General features: G+C 44.8%; 1 protein-coding gene across 4 annotated transcripts in view; it reads left to right on the forward strand.

Moving 5' to 3' along the window:
* The window catches only part of UNC13B (unc-13 homolog B), a 202,054-nt gene that overhangs the window by 125,441 nt on the left and 50,040 nt on the right, over positions 1–26,573 (forward strand). Inside the window, exon 1 of one of the 4 annotated variants that reach the window (XM_061132174.1) lies at positions 21,222–23,493. The exons of the other annotated variants lie outside the window; for them this stretch is intronic. Within the exon in view, the coding sequence (XP_060988157.1) occupies positions 21,222–23,493 (2,272 nt within the window). Of the gene's footprint in view, positions 1–21,221; positions 23,494–26,573 lie in introns of those variants that run through there. 4 annotated transcript variants of the gene reach the window in all.

Genomic DNA, 26,573 nt, shown 5'->3' on the forward strand with positions numbered 1-26,573 from the left:
GGTGGGAAATATGCTCTCTCAGCTGCTGCCTGCAGACCCATGCATAACACCCCATGCCTTTTGTATTTGTTTACTCTTATCCCTATTACTAATAAAATTTAGGACTTAACTAGAAATACAAAGAGCTGGGTCCTTGCAGTAGCTTAGTCTCAAAATCTGAGAGAATTTGAACAAAGTACTTCCTATTTCTTAGTTTCCTTAGCTGTAAAATTAGGAATAATAACTGTCCCCTCTCACAGTTTTGGTGAGATCATAGAAAAATGCATTTTTGAGGGCAGAGCTTTATACACAATTGCCTAGGTCATCAGTGGGGTTCTGATTACTGAAGTGTTGTCAGGGCTTTCTCGTGACCTCCCTAGCCTAGGCCTTAAGCGACCCACCAGAGGTGTTGGGGAGCACAGCCGGAGGCTTTGCTGCCAAATGGGAACCCGGTGAAGCTGCTTCCGATGGTTGAAGTGGCATGGAGCCAGTCCTGAGGATTTCAGGCTCTTACAGGGCTCTAGACTACAGATGGCGTGGTGTTCCTGGGATAATTTGCTATGCGGATCTCTCAGATGAGGCTGTCTATATATGGTGCTTCTCTGGGACCTGCAAGGAAAAACATCTGTGGAGTGCTTTACCCTGAGGAGCCTGGGAGAGCAGGCCAAAGGCTACCCTGGGCACTGTGGAAACACTTTCCAAGAGCTGTTTTTCTGTACTTGTCTCAGGAAATGCTTAACATTTCTCTGAAATGTTCTGGACCCATTTATGTCCTGGATCTGGGTGGTTATCAGTGATTGTTCTTCTGTAAACCTTAGATTTCATTCTAAGCTGTGACTGAACCTTGAGAATTATAAGACATCACATCTGGGACTGGGATTTGGAACGCCTTGTTTCAAAGGGTGGAGTTTGACTCCGGTTTCTGAGGAGTATGTTAGAACATTTCTGAGGAATGCTGTCATATCATTAGCCCACCTAGAGTCAGAGGAGGGTGTCAGGTTCTGGCAGCAGGCCTTCGCTCCTGCTGGTAGTATTTTCTGGACATAGTGTCAACAAAGAGAAGTACTTTGTAAATGTGTATGGAATAAGTAACAGAGCAGCTCTTCTTGCCTTCTCCTGCTTTCTCTGACTCTTGCTGCTTATGTGACTGTCCAGCAATTGGGAGCATTTGATCCTGTCTGGGAAGGAATTCTTGCCCTGTAAGAGAGAATTCTTCTGCAAAAGTTATTTAAAAGGAAGCAGCTAATATAGTTATTCCATTAAAAAAAATCAAGCCAGCTAAAAAGTGGGTACAGCTGGGTACTGTTGGGGCTATTTGTAAGATATTTTCTTTTTAAAAGAATTAAAATGTTTGGCTGCTCTGGGTCTTCCATTGTGGCACACAGGCTCAGTAGCTGGGGCATGTGGGCTTTAGTTGTCCGGCAGCATGTGGATTCTCAACCACTAAACCATCAGAGAAGTTCCCAGCGTTTCCTTATTATTAGGAGCTTGTAGGCCAGAGAGTAGATAGAAATATCAGTCATTAAGTTAAATATTTAAACACTTTTTTTGGTCAGATACTTCAGTCTCTACTTTGTGCATTCCATAGTAACTTTTGAAACCCCTTACTTGTAGCTTCCTATTTTCTTGGGTTCTTCTAGTTCTTTCTGACCTTGCTTGCCTTCTTTCCTGTCTGTCTCTTGGCTCTTCTTTCTGCACTGTCCTCCTCAGGCATCTTTTAATCTCAAATCTGCATCTCCTCAGCCTCTCATCCAGTCATTAGTTGATATACACTAATTGAACTGCTCAGTACTGTGAACTGGCCAGTACTGTGCTGGATGCTGGCTTCCGTGCTAGGCAGCCAGTGGACTCCCAGCAAGCCTTTCAAGCAGATGATTCCCGAGTATGTACCTCTTACCTCCCTTTTTTCCTTAGGTTCTGTCCTTCATGTCTAGTTATCTACTGCTGTTGTCACCATGATTTCTCAGTGTTTGATGCTTCTGTTTTGGGCCAGTTCCTCTTCCTTTGTTTTCTGTTTGTATTAACATCACCGTCATTTTGCTAGTTCACCCACTCAAAATTACGGTGTCATTCTTCCTTTTCTCTTACCTCCCACATTAGATCATTTGCCAGATCTTGCTCTTTTTCTCTCTGTGATATCTTTTATCAGTCTTCTCTCTGTTCCTCTCTGCATTCAGGTTCTCTTTACTGCTCAGACTATGGTATTAGTCTTCCAGTTGTTTTCTTGCTGTTATTCATTTTTCTTGGAATCTGTTGTGTATTCCACTACCAGACTTATCTTTCTGAAAAAGAGCACTAGTCATGGCTACCGCTTGTGCTTAGGGTTCGACTTAAATGTCACATCCTTTGAAGCCTTCCTGAAAGTCCCCAGTTAGAATTAGACACTCATTTTTCTCTCTTTCTGTAGCATTTTATATATAGTCAATTTTGGTGTTTATCATACTGTCCTGGAATTGTGTGAGCATTTGACCTCAAGATTATGTATTTCTTAAAAGAGTGTCTGTCTACTGTGTGACTCCTTTTGTATTAAATTCAGAAACAGGCAAAGTAATCTGTGGTGTCAGATTTCAGGATGGTGATTATTTTTGTGTAAGAGGGTAGGTAGTAACTAGCTACAAGTGCAGTGGGGCTTCTGAAATTCTGATGATGTTCTGTCCTTGATCTGAATTCTGTTTACATTGGTATACTTTTCAGTATGTATGTTACAATTCAATAAAAAATTTAAATAAAAGCTAGGTGAAAAGAGCATGAAAATACAAAATAGAGACTGTGTCTTTTAAACTTTATATCCCTGATGTCTGGCATCCAGCAAGTCTTAACAGATATGTGACTGAGTGAACGAGTGAATGAATGAATGAAATTTTTTTTTCTTAAGAAGCATTGGTTTTTCTTTCCGTTGATAGTTAAAGTATAATCTCAACTTTTTAGCTTGACATCCATGGCCACCATGAATTGGTCCAACCTACTTTTCTAACCTTTGTTAATCCAGAGGACATATACAGTTGGAAGAAATTGAGCCTTAGAATCAGCAAGATCCTGAATTTGAAGTATGGCTCCACCACTTACCAACTATGTAACCTTAGGCAAGTTGCCCAGTCTCTTATAAACTTAGTTTTCTCATTTCTGAATTGGCTGTTATTTGCCTCCATGAATAAATATGGGTTAAATAAGATAACACATGTAGGGTAGGAACTGGCATGTTGTTAACATTTAGTATATGTTACTTTTCCTTCCTTTCCAACATCACACCTTCCTTTTTGTCCTTTTCATATCTTTGCTTATCCTATATCCTCTGCCTTGAATGCCTTTTCTTCTCTTCAGTTTTGCCTCTTTCATGGAGCCTTCCCTGATTCTCATCCAAACCAACACTGTGAAAAATGGAAATATTTACTCTTACAAATTCTCATACATTTCACCTGTGTCTTTTATGATACATATTAGTCTCTCACATTAACCTTTAGACATTACCAAAGGTTGCCCTCTCATTCTAGGCCCAAAGAATAGACATTCCAATTGTAATGCTGGAGGCAGGAGCTCTTCAGTTGGAAATAAATTGGGGCATGAAAAGGCAGGTGAAGAAAACTGATTTGGGCCTTTGATTTTTTTTTTTTAGTACTTCCTCCTGCACAGGTAGAAATTCAGATGTCTAGTCAAGGATATGGACCCAGGAGCAAAGGGTCAAGTTGCAGACTGCTTGACCTGTTGTTGGAATTGTTCTTCTATTCACGATGTCTTTATGGCACAGCCTGATATAAGTTAGAAGGCCTTGCAAGAGTTTGAGTCAGCAGTCTTAGGAATTGAGTGAATTTCCATGTGGAGTGGGCTTCGCTGGTGGCTCAGACAGTAAAAATCTGCCTACAGTGCAGGAGACCTGGGTTTATCCCTGGGTTGGGAAGATCCCCTGGAGGAGGCAGTGGCTACCCACTCCAGTATTCACCTGGAGTGTCTTCTCTGTTTAATATGCCTTGAGGGCCTAGTATATATAGGTTTAAAAAGAGTTCAGGGATTCAGAGATCCTATTCCTGGCCACTTATTTTCTTATTACTTCTGCTTTCTACCAGCATTTTCCTTGTACATATGGAGGCTTAACTCCTTTCCTAGATCGTACTTGAGGTCAGGAATGAATTATCCTTATAACTTTTGATTACTTAGGCAGTCAGCAAAGTTTTGTGGGAAGATTGCTTAAAAGTATGAAGTGGTATTGCAAGATCATAGGTAATTATTTCGAAAGGAATGAAACGGTTTATAACAAAATAATTGCCCTAAGACTATATAATAAGGAGTAATCCCTTTGAGTTAAGTTGGTCAGAGAAGTCTTGTCAGAGAAATTCCCAGAGGGGGCTAAATCAACAATTGTTATTAAATATCAAGAAATAGCCAAGAAATAAAATAATGAGCTTAGAAAGATAGAAACCAAGGGATAATTTGCTTCCTTAAGCAAGTCATTAAGGAGATCCATGACTCCTTGTAAGTGGCAAGTTGTATTCTTTCCATAAACAATGCAGCTGAGATTTACCACCATTCCAAAGCAGGCATATCCTGAAATACAGTCATAATGTATAAAATAAGACATCTTCAAGCCAAAGGGAAGAGGTGAGTTGTGGCAAATAATCTTTGCCAGTTCTGTGGGTGTCTGCTTCCCTTTGTTGGTTGTCATCTTCAGGCATGCTAGGGAAATGTGTTTATTTGGTCCACACCTAAGGACATTCAGACATAAATAGCCAAAGATGACAAATTAGGAAGGGCATTCTAGATGAGAATCAACACCCTAGAGCATTTCTTATGACAGGTGAGACAAAAGCTGTTGACTGGTTTCTACCCAGAATGCTCTTCTTGGCTTTTGCCATATCTGTCCCTTGAAGTCCTTTTCTTATTTCTGACAGTTCCATCTTTGTTTCCCTTTCAGCATTTACTTTTCTCTGCTTGCCCCTTAAAACTTGGTGATTTCCAGGGTTCTGTTTTCCATCTCATGCTCTTCTCTAGATAATCTCACCCATGCACTAACAAATCCCAGATTTCTTTATCTACTTCAGTCCTCTCTCATGAACTCCAGACTCATGACAAGGTGCCTGTGATATTGTCACCAGAAATTTCATAGGCACCTGATGCAGTATGTTCAAACTGTACTCATTGTTTTTCTTTCTCCTCAACCTCCTTTCATGTATGTGCTTTATCAGTAAATGGCACTATCAGTCTTCCAAGCACAAGCGCTAACACTCCTCAGAATATGGGTATGTGTAGCAGTGCTATGTATCATAACATTTCCTGTGTTAGGTTATGAATTCCCTAAGGGCAAGGATTATATCTTTTCATCATGCCTGGCATTGTACCCAGGTACCTAGTAAGTATTCATTCTATTATTTATTTTGGTGAAATTGTATTCAGTTCAGTTCAGTCGCTCAGTCATGTCTGACTCTTTGTGACCCCTAATGTTCAAAGATACTGTACTAGTCTGTTAGGGCTGCCATAACAAAGGATCACATACTGGGTGGCTTATACAACAGAAGTTTATTGTCTCACAGTTCTGGAGGCTGGAAGTCCAAAATCAAGGTGTAAAATGGGTTAGCGCCTTCTGAGCACCATAAGGGAAGGCTCTATTCCAGTCTTCTTCTTTGGTCTGTAGGTAGTCGTCTTCCTGTGTCTCTTCATGCTGTTTTTTCTTTATGTATATCTTTATGTCCAGACTCCTTTTTTATAAAGAGACCAGTCGTGTTGGATAGAGCTCACCTTAATGACCTTACTTTAACTTGATTACATCTCTAAAGATGCTGTCTCCAAACAAGGTGGCACGCTGAGGTACTGAGGATGAGGACTTCAACATGTGGATTTTGAAAAACACAGTTCAACCCATAACAAGACCCCAAAGTGGTTTTTGCTGTTTGGGCTCCAAGTCTTGTTTTCTGACAAGCGCTTGTAAGGTTTTTAGCATCCTCAGCATACTGGTTTTTACTCTCAGATAGCACTCTAGACAGTGTCGTATGGAAAGAACAAAGGACGGGATGGCACATTCAGTGAGTGTAAGGAGTTTGGTTTAACCAAACTTAGGGAATTGGGATACTTTAGATTCCTCTAGACATGGACAGGTCAAGAAAGAACTTTGATAATATGCCAAGGAGTGAGCATGGGCTTTTTCCTGAGAGCAGTCACAGAAGGATTTTAAGAAAATGAGCAACAAAAATCTATCTACATTTTAGCGCTATCCCTCTAACAAATTGTCAGGAATGGATTAGGAGTAAGGAGGAGTGAAAGGGAGGTGACTCTGGAGGAAGAGAGACTAGGGAGGATGGATATTTTAAAGCAACTTGAATGAGAGATAATGATGCATAGACTATGGGTTGTAGAAAAAGGGACAACTTTATAGGTAGGAAGGTAAAATTGATTAGACTTTGTGACTTAAGATAGGAGGATAAAGGATTTTGCAAAGAGATTCTGTCATTGGATAGAGAATTAGAATATAGGGATCCTAAAGATTTTGTGTCTGAGCAGAGAGGTTGTTTCGGGGTGTGATTTCTATGGGTGAGCTGTCAGCATAGGTTCCAATGCCTGCACCACCAGGGTGCCCCTTGGGCATTCCCTGCTTTCCCGTTAAATCCAGTGCTTTCTCTCTTCTGCTTTACCTCGTTGTGTACTTCCCTTTCTTCTGTGTATGTGTGTGTGTGTGTGTGTGTGTGTGTGTGTGTGAATCACTCAGTCGTGTCCAACTCTTTGTGACCCCATGGACTGTAGCCCACCAGCCTCCTCCGTTCATGGAATTCTCCAGGCAAGAAGAGTGGGGACCACCACCCCCCTTCACTAGGGGGTCTTTCTGACCCAGGGACCAAACCTGGCTCTCCTAACTTGCAGGCAGATTGTTTACTGTCTGAGCCACCGGGGAAGCCCTTTCTCCCCCAGGCATCCCTAGTAATCTCTCAGAGATCCCCAGCTAGTAGTATAGGTATCCCTTAAATTTTCTCTTCCTTCTTTGAACATTAGCTAGCTTCCTATAGCTCAGTGCCTCAAACCAAATATATTTAAATATATAGAAAATCATACAGGGAAAACCCCTCCTTTTTTGGGAGTCCCTTCATTGAGGCCCAAGACACTTGAGATTTGTTTGTTGGCCAGGGCCATATTCTGAAGAGCTTGGAGCCTACACCAAGAGAACTTTCTAGAATTGGATTCACTCAGGTAGATCTCAGAACAAGCCACAAAGAACTGAAGGGGATACTTGATCAATATTAGCCAGTCAGAACATAGTGCTAGAGATTTACTTCCTCCTGACATTTCAAATTTTGGGTTCCCACTAGAGAATTCTCAGCATATGGACCCTTGGCTCCTTTGGGGTACAGAGACTAAGACAGGACCAGTTCACTTTATGGACTGGACCAGGAAATATATAATCAGATATATAGGTCAGCACCAACCTTAATCCTAAGGAGCCCTCACCTGGAAACTGTGATTTTTACTAAGTTTATTTAAGAGGGTGGTAGCATGTACACAGCTTTGCTGTGTATATTTTGTGTATATTTTTGATCATTAGTTCCTGGAGTGAAAATAGGACCACACGCTTTGGAAGTCTAGACTGGAAACCTGTTTAGCTGGGCAGTCCTGAAGAGTTTATCAGCTCTTTAAAATTTTGCTAATCAGGGCTTGACCTGATTATAGAACTGAAATTTGTCAGCAGTTTGTGACTCCTTAGGCCTGCCTTGCAGCTTGTCAAGTCTGATTTAGACTGTGCGGCAGCTGTGTCTTTTCACATCAGTAAAGTGAGTGTGCCTCTGCCAGGCTGCTCCCTCCTCTAGGGCGCATGTTCCTGTGGGAAGAAGGAGAACCACCTCCCGTTACCCATCATTCTCTGCTGCATGTAATTTCTGAGGAGTTTATAGAGGACAGGGGAAAAAGAGACTGCCACCAGAACAAAGTGTTTTCCTCATGAAACAGATCCGGGTTGTCTGACCATATACCAGCCTCTTCGTGTTGCTCCTGGCTTTACTTAGTGGTAGAGAAAGAAGCATCAAAAGCTTATTCCTGCATAAGTCAGGCTTGGGTCAGCCTATCCTTTGCACCCTGTGGATGTGATTGTTAACACTGGAAGAAAAGGCGGGCACGTGTTGGTTCTGACCCAGCCACTCTCTGGGAGTGACATCTGAAAAGGCAGGCCGGGTTTGGAGCAGGCACATCCTTTGCTTTTGAGCCAATTGTATCTAGCCCCAAGGAGACGTGGATTGGTCTGTGTGAGAGGAGAGAGCTGCGATTGGGGAGCCTGTCCCCATCTTTGTGCGACAGCTCTCAGATGCGTTAGCTGAAGACGAGTTTTGTGCACCAGGTGGTCCTCTGACTAACCCACCCATTTGGTTCCCCTTTAGAGCTCCTGCAGCTCTGAACCTTCCCACCACTCTGCGTGAGTGTCAGTGTCTCATGTTGAATTTCCATCTTGACTCATCTGTCTCTAGGCGAAGATCCCTGCAAAGATTTAAATTGGGAACCAGACCTTGAGAATGTCTGTTCAGAGCATTTCACAGCTTCGGGATAAATGCATTTTCCTTCTTAACCCAATCTGTTTTCCTAATTCTGTCCAGCTGGTTCTTGAACAGCCCTGCTTTGAGAAAGCTGCCCAGCTAAGGTGGATGCTTGTACTAGCTCTTACCTCCCAAGGCACTCCTATCCTTTTCGGCCTGCCCAGGATTCCCAAGAAAGAGATCCACGGTGACAAGGGGGCTGCAGTTTGCTCCCATGGCTCAGGAAACAAATTTTGTCTATCCCAAAAGGGGCTTCCCAGGTGGCTAAATGGTAAAGAGTCTGCCTGCCAATGCAGTAGACACAGGAGATGTGGATTCGGTCCCTGGGTCGGGAAGATCCCCTGGAGGAGAAAATGGCAACCCATTCCAGTATTCTTGCCTGGAGGATCTCATGAACAGAGGAGCCTGGTGGGCTGCAGTCCAAAGGATTGCAAAGAGTCAGACACAGCTGAGCAACTGGGCACACGAAAGACTCGTTCATTGAGGAGGTCTGATGGTCCTTTGGTCACATGATGTCTGGCGCTCTCTGGGCTCTGTTGAATGGTGACAAAAGGAGCATGCTTTTTTACTGAGTTTACAGTGACCGCTGTTTACTACTGTCCCGCTTATGCCCCTTGTTTCTTTTGCTGAACCTTGAGAAGGAGGAAGGATACAAAAGTAGTTTATGGACAGAGCCACATGAGCGCTCTCATGAAGACTAGAACTAGAGATAGCAGATTTGTTACGCCTCATGTCCTAAACACATTTTCTCTTGTCTGAGCCTTTGTTTTTCTGGAAAACTCAAACTGCTTAGAAGATGAGCTGAATGTGTTTGCATAGGCATATGGACAAGATGGACACATCAACCTCAGTTACAGGCTCTGGAGGTCCTAGCCCCTGGTGGATGTGCTAGGATGAGGTAGGTTCTATGGGTGGCGTCCTGCCTCTGAGGGTCTTTCTCAGTCTTGAGAGTTTGATATTCTCTTGAGTGTAGGAAGCTCAGACCCAAATCTGGTCACGACAGCCACTGCTCTGACCTCTTTAGGAGTGGCTACAGATCTGGGGGAGGGAATTCCAATTTCATTAGTCTTCCCTATATTTCTTGTGTTAATAAACCCTTTACCTCTTTCTCCTGGCTGACATATGAGGAGCTCCACAGTAAATTTGCCATGACTTCCACTGAAATTTGACAGTTTTCAAGGTTTTTTTTCCTTTCTGTATTTAGATGTGGTTATGGTTGCACTGTCAGCCCTTATCTCTTCTGTCATCCAGCCAGCTCCCAACTGGGTTAGGAGGTATTTGCTTTGCTTCAGTGTTGGCTGCATAATGAGGTGGATGGTTAAGAAATGGGTTGTGTAGTGTCTCTGGAAATCTAAATTTTTTTCCCTGGTTGAGGGGGAAGCAGTATTATTGGAAGAAGGCAGTAGGGAGGCAAATGTTGGCTCTGGCTTCAACGCTTTCTCGTCAGGATCTTGGATAAGCCGAGGAAATCATTCTTAATTTAAAAGCTTGTTTTATCTGCTGTACAGGGCTGCTGTTCTGTAATGACAGATTCCAAGGTGGCCCCCGTAGACTGCCGGCTTCCTGGCCAGCAGGGCCTCATTTTGTTGTGCACGGTCATGAGGAATGGTGCAGGGCAACAGAAGTAGGAAGGTTTGAAAGCCTGGTTTGGGCATCATGGGTGAATCCAATCTGCCCACCTGCTGTTAGCCTGAGGAGGAGGGGGATTATTTTATTAGATTAGGCTCGGAGGAGGTAGAATAGGAATGGCTTCACTGGATTGTTACTGGCTGACTGGAGCACTATTTTGAGAAGAATTCTGAGGTTCTCTGGGCTCAAACAGTGTTATTCCTGTCCTGTGGTTACAGAGTAGAAAGAGGTATCATGTGTTTCACGTTTTTGTCACTGATGCACCAGGGCTTCAAGGGTCCCTGGATTATGCCTGGCATTGTGTTGCAGTGAACAACTTGAGTGCTCTTTGAAGATAAGGATAATTTCCTGATGAAATTTAACTGGAATTTCCTGATAATTCCACTAGAATTGTTGAATTATTTGGAATTAAAGCCATGTGAGACCCACCTGACTAGCAAGTCTCTCAGGGAGGTGCGGCCGCCGGCGGAGGTCCAGGGGGTTTGGGACTGTGAGACCAGGGTCCTGAGCCTTATGCACGTTAGATCAACATGATGTTACTTTAGGTTCATTCTTCAGGCACTCAGTCATGTCCGACTCTTCGCGACCCCATAGACTGCAGCACGCCAGGCGTCCCTGTCCTTCACCATCTCCCGGAACTTGCTCAAACTCATGTCCATTGAGTCAGTGATGCCATCCAACCATCTCATCCTCTGTTGCTCCCTTCTCCTCCTGCCTTCAGTCTTTCCCAACATCAGGGTCTTTTCCACTTTAGGTTAGTTAGTTCCTAATTTAGATTAGTTAGTTCCTGATTCTGGATTCCAGAACAATCTGTGGTCCTGACTTCTGCAGCATAGGGGGCGTTCCTCAGCCCACCCTGTTTCTCCGCTTCTGTCTAATCACTGCCTTGGCATAGCCTCAGGGAGTTCTTGTTTTCTGGTTGGTTCTTTCTCTGTGGCTCTTCAGGAAGAACTAGATTAGGTACTACTTTGAGAACGTGGTGTTGTTTGATGTTAACTGCCCTTGGGACTTTGCTATTCTCCAGCTTTGCAAATGCAAACAGCAGATTATATACATAGAAAACCAAAACCGAAAAGCAACCAAACAAAAAAACCTAGAGCTTATGTCAGTAGAAAGGACGGCTCCTTTTGTAGTATGCTTTGACTGTTTTTGCTGTCTTCTGTCTTCCCTGTGAGGCTGGGATCTCTTCCGAGCACAGGGCTGTCTTCTCTCTCTCTGTATCCTCTAGCCCAGACATGAAAGAGGTGGATAGGCAGAGGAAAAGAAGGGAGGGGGAGAAGAGGTGGGGGGGAGAAATGGGGGAGGGGGAGAGTAAGATCTATATTTAGGGAGACGGAGAGACACGGCGGGTGTGTGAGCGAGCTTGCTGGTGAGGTCTGTGTGTGCGTGAGTGTGCTGGGAAAGGGGGTGTGTGCGCCGGGAGCGTGTGAGGAGGGCTGGTGCCCTCTGGGCGGTCGCAGGCAGGAAGCAGCTGGAGAGGAGGAGGAGCAGCAGCAGGAGCAGGAGCTGCCCTGCTTTCTGTCTCTGTCTCAAAGCCCGGAATCGGCTGAGTTAGAATTCCACGTCCAGTCAAAGTTTGGCTGCTATAACCTTCAGCGGGCTGGTCATCAGTACTCCCCCTCAGCAGAGAGGTGTGGACCAGATTGGATTCCTAGGTTTGCAGCCAGCAAGACTCCTGCCCAGCCTGTCACTGAGGGAATTTCTCTGCCGGGTATTGTTCCTATCTTCAACTTTGCACCAAGGAGCCAGCCAGCTGGGTGCAGCCGGGAATAATTGCTCCTCAGCTCTCTGTTTGTTGGGTGGGCAAGCAGCTGTGCTGTGGCTTACAAAGTTCACCCTGTGGCTTCTCTGTCAAACCAAGGAGTGCTTCTGAATGGATTTCCTTTTAGAGACAGCACTCGCATTCTAAAACTTGAGAATTTGTGGTTCTCATGTGTTTTTTTTTTCCCCCTTTTCATTTCTTTAACTCTTATTTTGATTGCAGCAGCAAGGTAAGTGGTGTTGAGTGTATGACTGACTCTGAATGAGAAGCAGGGACAAAAGCAAAGCATTTGTGGGTGGAATATGGAGCAGCTACATTAATTACATAACTGCATGAGCCAACTTGCTGGTGGGGGGTCATTACAAGGAGTGAAAAACAGCATATTCAGCACTGAAGGTAGAATCTTCACATGCATGTGTTTATATGCTGATAACCTGACTGTCCATTCCTCCTTGAAACTCTCCTGTATGTATATAAATACCATCCACCCTTTTGTATATGTGCATACCTGTATACGAAGAATCTGTATCTCTCTCTTGATGTGTTCATATGTTTGTAAATAACCAGTCTGTTCCTCTCTTGTGTGTTTTATATATATATTTATATATATATATATATAGACAACTCATTCATTCATCTTACGTAAATATACACAAGCCATCTTTCCTTTCACGTGCATGCGTATGTATGTTCTTTTATCTCATACATGTATGCATATACCTACGTAACCTTCCTATTCTTGTATATGCCTATGTATATTCAGAAACCTTTCCATTTTTCCAATGTGTGAGAGTGTGTTTAAATGTCTATACTGTGCTTCTGTCTAATGTGAGTATTAATTCATCCTCGTGTTTCTACTCTACATATACAGAAGTCGTCTTGAGTTTTCTCAGATTTAAATGTGGACACACATGGGTAACAGATAACATGTCCACTTGTGTCATGCTTGTGAGATGAAACAAGCACTAACTTTGTAGATTGAAGCCCCTGTTTTAAATCCCAGCTCACTCACTCAGTGACCTTGGTCAAGGCATTTAAACTCTCTAAACTTTATTTTCCTCGTTTATGAAATCAGAATAGTAACTCTTACCTCTTAGCTCACAGAGTTGTTGTGATGATAAAATGGGAAGCTTGTAAACTGTAAAATGTTTAACAGTTTTACTACTGCCGTGTTTCCCTCTAGTGTGAGTTGTGTAGGATTTGACCTACACATACCTTTGACCCAGCTGCATTGAGACCACGCTGTTGTCTGTGAGAGGTCTCCAAGTCTTCCCTGCGAAGGTGTAGCTTCTGTTGAAGTTACCGTATTTTTCTCGTAAGTTTGCCGTATTTTTCTCGTAAGTTTGCCCGTAGTATTGGACCTAAGCTACATGGAGCTGCAGGGTCTCTAGAAAGAGTCAGGTTGAGGGAGAAAAGGTCTCATTCCCTGCAGGGTTGGGCCTTTGTTCTTTGCAGCCTTGGGGAGGGTCTAGCCCATCACCAAATGAAAATATGCTGCTTGGAGCTAGGATCCGAGTGAGCACGTTAAAGGGAGAGTGAAAGAACAGAACATTTTACTGCCCCTGAGATGACAGTCTCTTCCTGGCAGTGAGCATCCACTGCCAGGTTTTAAAGGTTCTCCAGAGCGTCCCACACCCTAACCTTCTAAAACTATGCTGTTCAGTGTAGTGGCCACCAGCCACATGTGGTTGTTGAGTGCTTGAAGAGTGGCTAGTTTAAACTGAGATGTGCTGTAAATGGAAGATCCATACCAGAGTTCAAGGACTCAGTATGAAAAACAGAATGATGATGATATTTTTAGATTGATTTTGTGTTGAAAGAATAATACCTTGGATAATGGGTGAAATCAAATACATTAAAATTAATTTTACCTATTTCTTTTTATTTATGCAGCTGCTAGAAATGTTTAAAATTATATATGTGGCTCACATTCTATTTCTGTTGAACAGTGCGGTTCTAGACCCACCATAAGCACAAGGATGAAGGCAGCTCTTCCAGCCAGAGGGCACGTGGAAGCCCCGTGACGGCAGCCCTAGGGAGGACGCACAGGGTCTGTCTCTCCCAGTCTTGTATTCTGGAGAGATACCAGCTAACTGACGGTCTGGCAGAAGCTGGTGCTGCCAGTACTCTCTTTATTTGTCCTGAGTGAGTGGCCCCCGCGCCCCCAAATTGTGAGCAAGTATATTTGGGGAGAAGTTTCCAGCTTAGTTTTACACTGGAAGGGGATTGTAAGCCATCAATCTATAAGAAAATCTAGAACTCAAAGGAAGTATGTTTTTATGGGAACAGAAATGGACTAGAAAGCAGAACACTTGGATTCTAAATCACCTCTGCCATCACTTACTTATTCCTTCCAGGGCACTGAGTTCTCACTGTGTGCTGGGCTTTATGCTTGGCGTAGTAATGGCCTGTGCTCGGCATTAGGGATTAAAACACAAGCAAGGCACAGTTTTCAATGTAAGGAGTTCACACTCACTTAGGCGAGAGCCTCCCACTTAGGTGTCTGCCAAAGTAAAATAGATTAACAACAAGGGTGTCATTCTAGGTCAAGTATTACAAACTTGGGTAATTGGGCTTTTGAGAAGCCTGTATATTCACTGTCCTGCCTAAAGACTTTCAAATTTGAAATTTAGAAAAATGTATGATAGCCAAACAAAACTAGCCCATAGGCTAGATCATAATGTGGTCTGAGATTCCAGGCCTTGATAAACCCTAAAGAACTCTTCCAGCTCTAGCATTTTCTGATTTTTGTGTCCTGGATCCGTTTATTTAATGGCAAGATTTATTTTGTTTTAGTTTGAGCATCATATATGCCAGGCACTGTCCTAAGTGCTAAGGCTGCAGCAATGAACAAAACAGAGTCCTTGCCCACATTCTAGGATAGAGGCTGGGGAGAAAGATGATAAACTGACAAATATGTGGTCTATCAGGTGGTAGTATCAATAAGTTCTGTGAAGAAACTAGAGCAGAGTGAGAGGATAAAGAATGTGGGGGTGCAGGGGGTGGATAGGAGGGTGTTCAGGAGCTAGAGTCCTACTCACATGCCATCTTCAGTTTATTCACAGGAGTCCTAGGTAGTAAAGAAAAAGAGAACATGGTGAGTGCTTAAGAAAAAAGTTGCTCTGGTACTTGTTAGAAATGGTAAGACAGACTTTATTCGGGGGGCGGGGCTATTATTCTGCAGTATTGTAAGGGGAGAAAGATTGAGCCCAACTCTGAATACAAGTGAGAATTTTTAGCCAAGGAACAGGGTGAGGGTCAGTGGATGGAAAATGACTAAGAGGAAGCATCAGGGGAAGAGAGGCATCTGGTTAAATGGACTTAACAGGATTTTTGCTGGAATCAGGCCAGGGTGAGGGATAAGGAATTTGGTCTGATATCAAAGGTGGGGAATTTTCACTAAACTGACCCGGCGAGATTCTTGCTAAAATTGGACTAAATAGAGTCTAAGGACAGTGGCCTAGTCATAAAGAGGATTCAAAGGAGCCTAACTCGAGTTTGGGCACAGAGTCTTTGTCATGAGCATCCGAGTCTAGGTACATATGGATTTGTTTTACGGTTTGTGAGACTCTTCGGTGTAATAAACCCTGGTCCTGCTGACAGGGAACCCTGGGAAGGGCACAGAATACCCAGCTCTCCTGACCGCTATTCAGTCTTCACTCTGGGGTCTTGATGTACCAGCCCGCAGAAGGCAGCGTGCTTTTCCGCGCTACTGTACATCCCCTGAGGGTCTGTCTCCTTTCTTGGATGAAGTGCTTGAAGTTTTCTTTCCGTTACCATGTCCAGCTTCTGGCCAATAAATGGAGGTCCTCCTGAGACGGGCAAGGAGGGCTGGCAACTACAGTCCAGGGCCCTTTGTTGTTGTTGTTGTTTAGTTGCTAAGTCACGCTGGACTCTTGGCAACCCCATGGACTGCAGTCTGCCAGGTTTCCCTGTCCTCCATCACCTCCCAGAATTTGTTCAAACTCAAAGACCTTGCTACACATTTGAGGAGCATTCTTCATTCCCTTTGGCTAATCTCAGCCTTTGTACCTTGTGACTCTGATCATTGTGTCTGACAAGATTCTCTGTGAGCATTGATAACTTCTCAAAGATTAACATCATAAGAGTACCCCTATCTGCCTTGGGCCTAGAAATTCATTTCCCACCATGTTAGCCATAGAGCATTATTGGTGAATGGCCCAGGAATGATCTGACTTCCGTGAATGATATGGGGGAGGTAGGTAGGAGACTCAGAGCTCTTGGCTTTCTGCCTTCTGTGCTTGTTTCACACAAAATGAGAGGCTGCTTGATATCTGTACAAAGAGCCTCGGCCTATTCCCAGGGGTCTCCCCGCTGTTTCCTCCAAGCCAAGATTTGGGTCAGAAGCAATTTTACAAGGAATACTCACATTCCTAATGACATTTATTTGATAAGGCAGAGAGAGATGAAAGAGCCAGGCATTCCAGAAAGCCGAGAGCTTTTTTCCTCTTGACTCTTTTTGGCAGGCTGGTGCTGATGCGGTGTGATATAAGGGTCTCCTCTCTGACATAGTTCTCAGCTTTCCATCATTGAAACTTTGTTCCTTTTGATTAATTCATTTTATTTTGGTATGTTCCCTTTTCAAAAGCAAGTATTCCCTGAAAGGGCCACCTTATTCTTCGCAGCCTTAGGCACTCCTTAGGAAAAGACTGCAGAAAGATATGGTCATTTTCAAGCGTGTACATATGAAACTTGGAGAGTTGACTCGAGTGGATAGGGCAGCATGACACCACTGTGTACCTCGAAGGAAACTAGAAGGCTGACTTGGAGCTGGTTGGGCCCCAAGGCCTCCTTATGCCTTTCCAGTTCAGTTCAGTTCAGTCACTCAGTCGTGTCTGACTCTCTGCGACCCCATGAACCACAGCACACCAGGCCTCCCTGTCCATCACCAACTCCCGGAGTCCACCCAAACCCTTGTCCATTGAGTCGATGATGCCATCCAACTATCTCATCCGCTGTCGTCCCCTTCTCCTCCCGCCCTCAGTCTTTCCCAGCTTCAGGGTCTTTTCCAATGAGTCAGTTCTTCGCATCAGGTGGCCAAAGTATTGGAGTTTCAGCTTTAGAATCAGTTCTTCCAATGAACATTCAGGACTGATTTCCTTTAGGATGGACTGGTTGGATCTTCTTGCAGTCCAACGGACTCTCAAGAGTCTTCTCCAACACCACAGTTCAAAAGCATCAGTTCTTTGGTGCTCAGCTTTCTTCACAGTCCAACTCTCACATCCATAGATGACCACTGGACCTTTGTTGACAAAGTAATGTCTCTGCTTTTTAATATGCTATCTAGGTTGGTCATGACTTTTCTTCCAAGGAGCAAGCGTCTTGTAATTTCATGGCTGCAGTCACCATCTGCAGTGATTTTGGAGCCCAGAAAAATAAAGTCAGCCACTGTGTTTACTGTTTCCCCATCTATTTCCCATGCAGTGATGGGACCAGATGCCATGATCTTAGTTTTCTGAATGTTGAGCTTTAAGCCAACTTTTTCACTCTCCTGTTTCACTTTCATCAAGAGGCTCTTTAGTTCTTCTTCACCCTTTCTGCCATAAGGGTGGTGTCATCTGCATATCTGAGGTTATTGATATTTCTCCCAACAATCTTGATTCCAGCTTGTGCTTCTTCCAGCCCAGGGTTTCCAGTTCAAGTATTCTATTCTTCCCCCCAAGTGTTACTTCTTGGTGGCCTTTCCTGTCCTGCTTTTGCTGGACTTCCCATCAACTTCCCATTCCCCACACTGGAATTAGGTGCTGCTTTTCTATTACAACTTCTAATATAACGTGTATCACTTTGTGATAGTTTATATGCCTAACTTTGTTTCCAAACTTTAATATATTAGAGACCAGGAACTGTGTCTTCTATTCCTAGCTGGTAGTTTAGTGCCTGGAACATTGATTGAATTGATTTAGAGATCAACTGTTTTACTCACACATTGGCCCTGGTTACCCCATTCCTGTGGACAGCAGTAGCAAAGAAAGCCTGAAGAAGGAGGTGGTCTTGAGCCGGACATCCTGGCTCTTCTGGTTGCCCTTTCAGCCCATCCTGTCTCCTGGTATCCTATGGCGTTCTGAGCAGAGTGACTGGTTAATCCTCTGGGCATCACAGTGAGCTCTGTCCCCTGTTTCCAAATCTAAATAGGTGAATGACCGAGTGGCTTTGGTGCCTTTACAGAACCTAGGTCCCTAGGAGGTGATTCTTAAGTTCAGAGTTCATCTGGGAGCTGCGGCTACCAATTCAGAAGAAGGTTTAGAGGGTTTTGTTTGTTTAGTATAAACACAAGCATCTTTGTTTGAGCCCAGGAGGAGCTGCTCTGGGAGCTCTAGCTGGAAATTTCCTATTTGTTGCTGATGTATTTTAAATAGGAAAGCAGGTGCTCCACCTTTAGACCTTCAGGATGCCACAGGAAAAGGCTCTGGATGGCAACAGCTGTGCCATTGGTCCCCTGTGTGGCTGGCCAGCCCGTGGTGTAGGCCCTGCACTCCCAGACCTGGCGAGACTGTCCAGGAAGTTAGGCCAGGCCCATCTGGAATACTGATCTGATGGGCAGAAGCAGATTGGCCCAAAGTTAACCTGGCCTGCGCTGAAGCAATAGCAGGACAGTCAGCTTCAGTGTTGTTCCTGGAAAACTGCCTCCTCTAGACCGGAGTGGGGCCAGCTGTGGAGGACCTGGCCGTGGGTTCTGGGCCTCGCTAGCATTAGAAAGGAAGACTTGGCCCATGTGGCTGTTTTTCCCCTTCCTCGTGCTTTCAGGCTGCCTGAGGGAGGGTGGCAAGCATCCTGTCACCTGAATGAAATGTTGGAAGTGAATATTTTGCTCTTCCCTTTTCTTACCTTCAAAAGAAAACTTCTAGAAGAAAGACTGACAAAGAGGGACAGTGTAACGGTTGTCATCCAGGCCTTGCTGCAGACCGTTAGAAGACACTGGGAAAGCGAGGGGTCTGGGGCTGGGATAGAAGTCATGGTTCGCTCAAATCATACCATTTAGGCAACTGCACGCTAGGCTTAGACACTGGTTTCCCTGCTTCTTTGTCGCAGGGTCTTGCCATGTCAGTAATAATAACTGTACTCTGGTGCTGTACAGTTTACCAATTACCAGTCTCTCATTTTATAACATCTCCGTGGTGACCTCCCCAACTTTACAGATAAGGAAACTACGGCACAGAGAGGAGAAGTGTTTAATCCAAGGTCACTGGTGAAGCAAGACTCAAGCTTAATGTCTGGGGATGTTCAGCCTAGTACCACTTGATCATGGCTCATACTCAGAGCTTCCATCGGTTTAGTAAACAGTCTTTCTCCTTTGAGAAGAGCTTGAAAAGCAAATTGCCAGCTCTAGTCCATCAGGCTGGGGACATGATTTAAAGCTAATACTGGGTACCGAGACCAAATCAGGGTACCTAGACCTTGCACCTTAGGGAGAAAAGAGGGGTGGCTTTGGAAATGTAGATTTTGTTCTTTTGGAAGGAGAGAGGTAAGAATTTGAGTCATTCCTGGAATTGGGGGCTTTGGTGTCTAGGCAACTGGATCTCTAGATCCAAGACTCAGGAGTTCTGACTGTGCGTGTACTGTCTGTCTGTCTGTGTATCTGTCTCTCTCTCTCTCTCTCACACACACACATACACACACACAGAGCCTAGATTGAGTTGACCATATTATGGGTATGGCTGATCCTGACCCCTTGAAACATTGAAGTAAAGCAGTAATCCTTAAAAAGCAGTAATTAGGCCTCTCCGATGCCTCACAGGATGGTTAGAGTTTTTAAATGAAGAATTCCTTGATGAAGTAAGAGTTTTTACATGAGCTAGAGAGAAGAAGGGAAGAAATGAAAAGGAAATTAATCTAGTCTCTTGATCCTTGGCCTAGTTATTTCCAGTAAAAGAGGTCAGCTTCATCTTTATTTCAAGTCTTGGGACTTGTTCTTCTGGTTCTTAGTCTGGAGAAGTCCAGTGCTTTTCATTTTCAGACCCACAGACTGTAGTTGGTGGTCTTCCCCACAAATGATCGCTGTGGGAACAGTCAGCTTGTGTCCTTCACAGACAGTTTTCACTTTTTAGGGTTAACTTGAGTTAGGAGGAGGAAGGGGTGTTAGAAGATATAGAAATCTAGGTGAAATCTAGAAAATAGAGAAACTGTCTCCAGTTGAAGAACAGGAAGGGTAACGTGTCTCCCACCAACCTGTCTGACCCATCCCCAGCTGACCCGGCAGAGCCAGAGAGGACTGGCGGTCCCATGCACTCCTGGGCTCTCTATTTCACCCTTTGTCCTTTCCCCTCTGCGCCTTCCCTCCATTCTGCATTTTTCCAGTAAAAAGGGAATGAATTCCCACCCCGCCACCCCCCAGAAGGTAACAGTCATCTCTGTAAGTTACAGGCACTGGTAGCTTAGTATTTAGGGGCAAGACTGGTGGCGGGTCTTTTTTCACCTCTTTGGAGAACAGCAGAGCACCCTGGAACCCTCTCCAATGTAACCAACTCCCCGCCGGCCACATGTGTTGTTCTCTCCAGGCCATTCAGAGGGTTCGAGCAGTGCTCTGTTACTCCAGCAATAGACAGCTAGGAAATCACTTTCTTGTCATGGTCCTTTCTCCAAGTGAAGAGTTGCTATCACTAAACAGAGGGAAAACACTTTGTGCTGTAAGCACAGGCAGGAGCAGACCTTTAAGTAGCTGAGTCTTCACTGGAACAGCAAACTGGAGGGGAAGAAAAAGAAACATTCCATGCCTTGTCTGTTACTGTGTGTGTGATTTGAGCTTTGGTGGTTAAACATCTGTGTGCTCCTTGCTGAGCCTCATGTTGAATTTGTAAAGGTTCAGTCTCTGTCCAGTTCATTCCACCTGTTTCCCAGGAGTGTTTCAATCCTGATGCCTTTGGCACCAGCCCTTGCTCACAACACAAGGGTTTGATCTGATTTTACATCAAAACTGATGGGAAGCCAAGGAGAGAGAGAGAGAAGTGACTGCCTGCAACCTTTAAGGCTAGCCTTGGGAGGCAGGTCACTGTTGACTCCTAGAGTCTTAGAAGGTAATGTTCTTATTCCGGTTTGACGGCTTGATTCATATTACCATGCTGCCTTCTGATCCAAGCACACTGTTTTCCTTTTTCGCTAGCTGCAGGGTAAGAGTCAAACCAGGATCCAGGGACATGTGCCAGGTTTGAGACCACACATGGGACCATTCCAGGCGTCACTGTGGGCCAAGCCCCAGGCATCAGCCATCAATAATTGCTAAAAATAGACGGAAAAGAGCAGGTCAGGATATTGCCTTCTAACACAATCTCTATTAACCATCCTGACCAGAAGCAAGAGGAACAAGCTTGAGAATCCCTCAGACCCTGAGGGAGAAAATGAAGCGATTGTTGCAAGAGTCAGAGGAAGAAATCATGGTCACCTTGGGATCCTCCTCCAGGCTTTCCCCAGATAAAGCTAAGGCAGAGACTGTGTGTGGCATCAAGAGCAAGTCCTCAGGCCCTGCCGGAACCTTGCCAGAGGACAGCTTCCTGCCTCCTCACTGTGGGCCTGTAGCCTCTGCCATTGGTGGGGATACAGATGGGGGCCTGGCCCAGCGTTGCAGCTTCGGGCAGCAGGCCAGTGGCCAGCTTCCTCTGGGCTCCATAGCCTGTGTTTCAGGGTCTGCCTCTCAGGACCTCTCATCTGCCAGCATCACCACAAGCTGTCCAGAGCCCTCAGAGAGGGATCAAGCCAAGCCCCTCTTGTCCAGAGGCCCTGGCCAAGGCTGTCGCCATGAGCAGCAGGAACCTTTGGGGGATGTAGTGGACTATATCATCTCGGAGCTGCAGGGCATCAGCCGTCTCCAAACTGAGATTGCTGAGCTGCGGCAGCACTTGAGCCAAGTCCGAGGTTCAGTGGATGAGGTCTCTAGCTGTGTAGACTCAGTTCTGAGTGAAATAGAAGGCTTGCATGTGGGCAGCAGCTCCCTGGCCAAAGGGAGTGTGGGGGGAAAGGCCCAGGAACCCCATGTGGACAGACCCGGCGAGGAAGCCATTCTGTATCTGTATGGACTTCCTGAGCAAGATGGGGAAAACACCATGGAGCTGGCTCACAGCTTCCTGGCCAAGCACATGTGTGTTAATGGCATGCAGTGCAGTAGGTTCATTAAAGAGGCTTACCGAGCTGGCAGAAGCCCAGCTCCCAGGCCTACTGTTGTGAAGCTTGCCCATCTAGAGCATCGGGACCTCATATTGCAGAAATCCATCCTCTTGCAGAGTTTAGGGGTCCGGATCGCCACCAGAGAAGAACCAAGCCAGCCACCGTGCTCTAAGAATCCCCCAAAGGAGTCTCTCTCATCTTTGGAACAACAACTCCAGCATCGCAATTTGAATTCTTTACACCTGGATAAGCCAGTTTTTCCGGTGGAAACAGGGGACAGAGGACCAATAACAGAAGCACATCAAATGAGGGCTCAGAATCAACACAGAGAACCCCAGACCCCTGAACAGCAAGGCCTTTGCTTCCCACTCAAGAATGATTTGGCAAAGCCAAGCAGTGAGTCTAAGCCAGGGGGTGAAGTCAGAGGAACATCAGGAAACCCCCAAGTTCTCAGGGGCTCCTGCAATGAATTGACGGGAAGAGAGGCTTCTTTGTCCACCCTCCTTCAGTGTGAGGAACCTTCCCTAGTGTTAATCTCGAAAGAGGAGGATTCTGGGAAATCCCAGGTTTTCAAACAGTGTAACCTGGGACCTAAAGCAGCAAACCCAGAAAACAACCGCAGTGACAAAAGTGAGACCGGCAGCTGCCTATCACTGTCTGGGTTGCTGAAGGCAGAGGACCAACTCCTGGCCTGTGAAGCTGGGTTGGATATTCTGAGCTCAAAGCAGCTAGAGGACCTCTTGACAGACAAGTCCAGAAGGTTTGCAACTCTGAGCTGTGACAGCCTGATGGAGGAAATCAGCATTGGACCCGAGACTTTCAATGACATGGTTCATATTGACTTGAATGAAGAGGAGGAGCATGCCGCTCAGGTCCTCAAAGATGTCTTGGAAAAGTCCTCTCGCCTGGGTGGCTCGCAGGAGGATGAAGATGTAGAGATCAAGTTTCACACGAGTAAACTGGGCCGAGCGATTGACCACTTTCGTTCAGCTTTGCAGGGAGTGTTTCAGAAGCTGGAGAACAGTGGGTCCATCACCCCTGAGGACCTTGAAAGCATTGAGAGTGGCTCCCAGTCCGAGAACAGTGATAGACTTCTCGGCACAGTGAGTTCAGGGGGTGCTCAGGATTTCTCACTGGGGAGCCCCGGGAGTCAGGGGAGTGAGAGCGTACTCAGCGTGGTGTCTGGTGGAGTGGGCATCTCTGCCCAGGGAGACCAGACCTCTCAGGATCCCAGCAACTCCTCTCCGGCTTCCAGTAACTTGCCTCTTGCATATTCATCGCCAGGGTTTGCTCTGGCTCCGTGTCTGGGAAGTGAAACTTGTTCCAGGCCTGAATCTCCCAAACAGGGCAGACTAAGCCTAGAGCAAGTGTGCACGGAGACCATCTACCTCCACAGATGCATCAGCAATTTTAAAGATGTTCTAAGAGAGAAAAGACTGAGGCAGAAAAAACTTATACACGAGCTAGTACAGAAGACAGACCATCTCTCAGTAGAAGACATGCACCCAGGTATTTCAAGTCTCTGGTGAATGGGTTTGCAGCTGGCTGGGTGTGTCCTGCATCGGGCCAGCATGAGATCCGGCTTGGTGGTGAGCTTCACAGGGTGATGGGGGAGGTTCACATCTTCAATCAGTCTCAATTACTGGGGTATAGATTTGTAAGTTGATCCTGTGGTATTTGGAGTGACAGAATTGAAAAGTGACAGAAAAAGAGTTCTTGTCCATACGGAGCTTCTAGTTTATTGGCAGGAGCTTTAGAAAGTACCTTTTCAAAAGAGGAAGAGCATTTGGGCAAAAATAGTTTATAGCTGCAGAACTTTAGGCTATCCTGATGTAAAGTAGGTGTGGGGTAGGAGGCAGGGATGAGGGAAGGAGGCATGTTTCTCATAGGAGCTAAGATGCTGATGCAATCCTGTGTTGCATTTCAAAATCATTCTCCATGAGCTTCTTGCTGAGATAAGATTGCCATTTCTCCAGCAGCTGATGGGGCTTCTCCACCTTGTGGGCCACTGTGGGAATTTCCCTTACCCTGACCTGTCTTCTTCCCATACTGGAGTTGACAGGACAGAACCTTAGTTCTAACTCAGAGCTGTCCAGAAACTTCTTGCAGCGCTGACCCTGCCCAAGAGCCCGACTCTGCTCCCCCCAGTCACATTCCCTTTGTTACATCTCCAGTTAAAGGCTGCTTACCTAACGTTTAGACAGTGAAATGGTTTTTGGCTACAAGAATTGGGAAAAGTCTTTTCTGGGCAGCATGGAGATGACATGTAGCTTTAAAATTACTTCTCCCAATCAAAAATATAATAAGTTTATCCAAAGAGCATATGCTTTATTCATCTAATTTTAAATGTAAATGAGGTTGTCCTCTTATGCATATAACCTGATTAATCTTTCTAAGGCAAGATTAAAATTATGAAACATATTGTGTTGGCAGAGATGTGAGAGAACAGGTACTCATCCATTGCTGGTGCATGGGAGTGGAAATTGGTATAACCTCTGAGGAAGGCAGTTGGCAACATGCATCAGAATTATGTATGCCCTTTGAGGCCCAGCACTACTTCCAAGAATATATCCTGCTGGTACATTTTCACCTGTAGAAGGGACATATGTTCAAGGCTGTTTCTGAGGTATTGTTTTTAATAGTGAAGATTGAAAACAACCTAAATGTTCTTAAGAAAAGCTGGTTAAATAACTTACTGGCACATCCAAACGATGAAATACAGTACCATGCAGCTGTAAAAAGAAAGGTACCTCTTTACTGAAATGGAAAGATATATTGACATATTTCAGAAAACAAGGTGCAGAACAGTCTGTATAAGATGCTTTGTTGTTGTTGTTTAGTCGCTAAGTCGTGTCAGACTCTTTTGCAACCCCATGGAATATAGCCCATCAGGCTCCTCTGTCCATGGGATTCTCCAGGCAAGAATAATGGAGTGGATTGCCATTTCCTACTCCAGGGGAATCCCTGACTCAGGAATCAAGCCCATGTCTTCTACATTGGCAGGTGGATTTTTTTTTGTTGTTGTTTTAAACCACTGAGCCACCAGGGAAGCCCATACATTTATATAAAAAGGAGAGATGAAGAATACATACACAAACCCGTAATGTGTATTTGTATGTATGTGTAGAATATTTAACACAGGAGTTCCCTAGTGACCTAGTAGTTAGGATTCTGGGCTTTCATTGCTGTTGCCCTGGATCAGTCCCTGGCCAGGGGACTGAGATCTTGCAAGCCACTTGGCATGGCCAAAAGACAACAACCACCACCACCCAGCTAACCAACCAAACAAAAAACCACTAAGATACATAAGAAACTGGTATAGGATTGCCCATGGGAAAGGGTATTAGGTAAAAAACTAGTGAAATGAGATTCTTTTTTACTGTATACACTTTTTAAATAATTTTTAGAATTTGAATCATGACTATGTCATTGTAAAATTAAACTGAAAAATTAAAATCCTGTTCCTTTCAAATATCCCTAGAGCTGCTCTTGATACCCTATCAAAAAATCTCAATTCCTTCACTTGGCATTCAAGGCCACTACGCCTGGTCTCTAGTTTACATTTCTAGGCTTATCTTCTGTTGTCCCACGGTCCTCCCCCTGGAAGGAACCTTCTGTCTCACAAATTCACCTTGTACTTTGTTTTCAGCATACCACATATACATGCTTCCTTCTAGCTTGAGGTGTTATGTTTGCCACATCAACCTAGGAAAATTTACTCAGTTCTTCAGCATACAGCCAAATTTTCACCTCCTCCAGGAAGCTTTCTATAATTCCTCAGATACAAGGGGTTTTGGTCTCTCTTTAACTTTGCAGCCCCTTTTCTTTCTTCCTGGGCACTTAAAAATTTTTATATTGAATTGGCCAAAAAGGTCACTCAGGTTTTTTCCATAAGATGTTACAGAAAACTCCAGATGACCTTTTTGGCCAACTCAAAGTTGCAGCAACAGTAGAAACAACTCATATCAAAGCATATCAAAGCAACTCATATCCTTACTAACTCTTTTAACTGTGGTGGGAGTCAATGTTAGCCAGAACATCCAGAACCCTGGTGCTCAGTTCTTCAAGTTGCAGTATTTCTCTTCTGGGCTGCCATCCTACTGGACCATGCAGAAACTTGTGACAGCAGCAGAAATAATGAGAAGGAAGTGTTCTGAAACACCAGTAAGAGATCAAGCCAGAATTCTGGGTGCTTTCCAAGATCCACTCTGGTCTGTGGGCTACAGACGGGGTGGCAGAGAGGCTGTCGGGCAGTGGCAGCATCCCTTCATTGCTAGATCCCGCCTGACTGCAGCACCATGCCTTAAAGCCCAAGGAACAGAGCAAGGTGAATAAGCACACAGGCAGGCCTCTGGCCAACACACTCTGGCTGTAGAGTCCACACGAGCAGTCACCCTAACCTGGTAAACTGATTCAGTACAATAGTGACAGCTACCACAAGAAAGATTTGAAAAAAGCTTTCTTCACTGCTCTGCTTGAGACCTTTTACAGCCTAAGCCTACTCAGAACAATGTTTTCAAAAGTGACCAGTGTTGTAACACATATGGGTGCTTCATTTCTTTTTGTGGCTGAATAATATTCCATTATGC

This window comes from Dama dama, chromosome 29, assembly GCF_033118175.1.
Source record: "Dama dama isolate Ldn47 chromosome 29, ASM3311817v1, whole genome shotgun sequence".
NCBI lineage: Eukaryota > Metazoa > Chordata > Mammalia > Artiodactyla > Cervidae > Dama > Dama dama.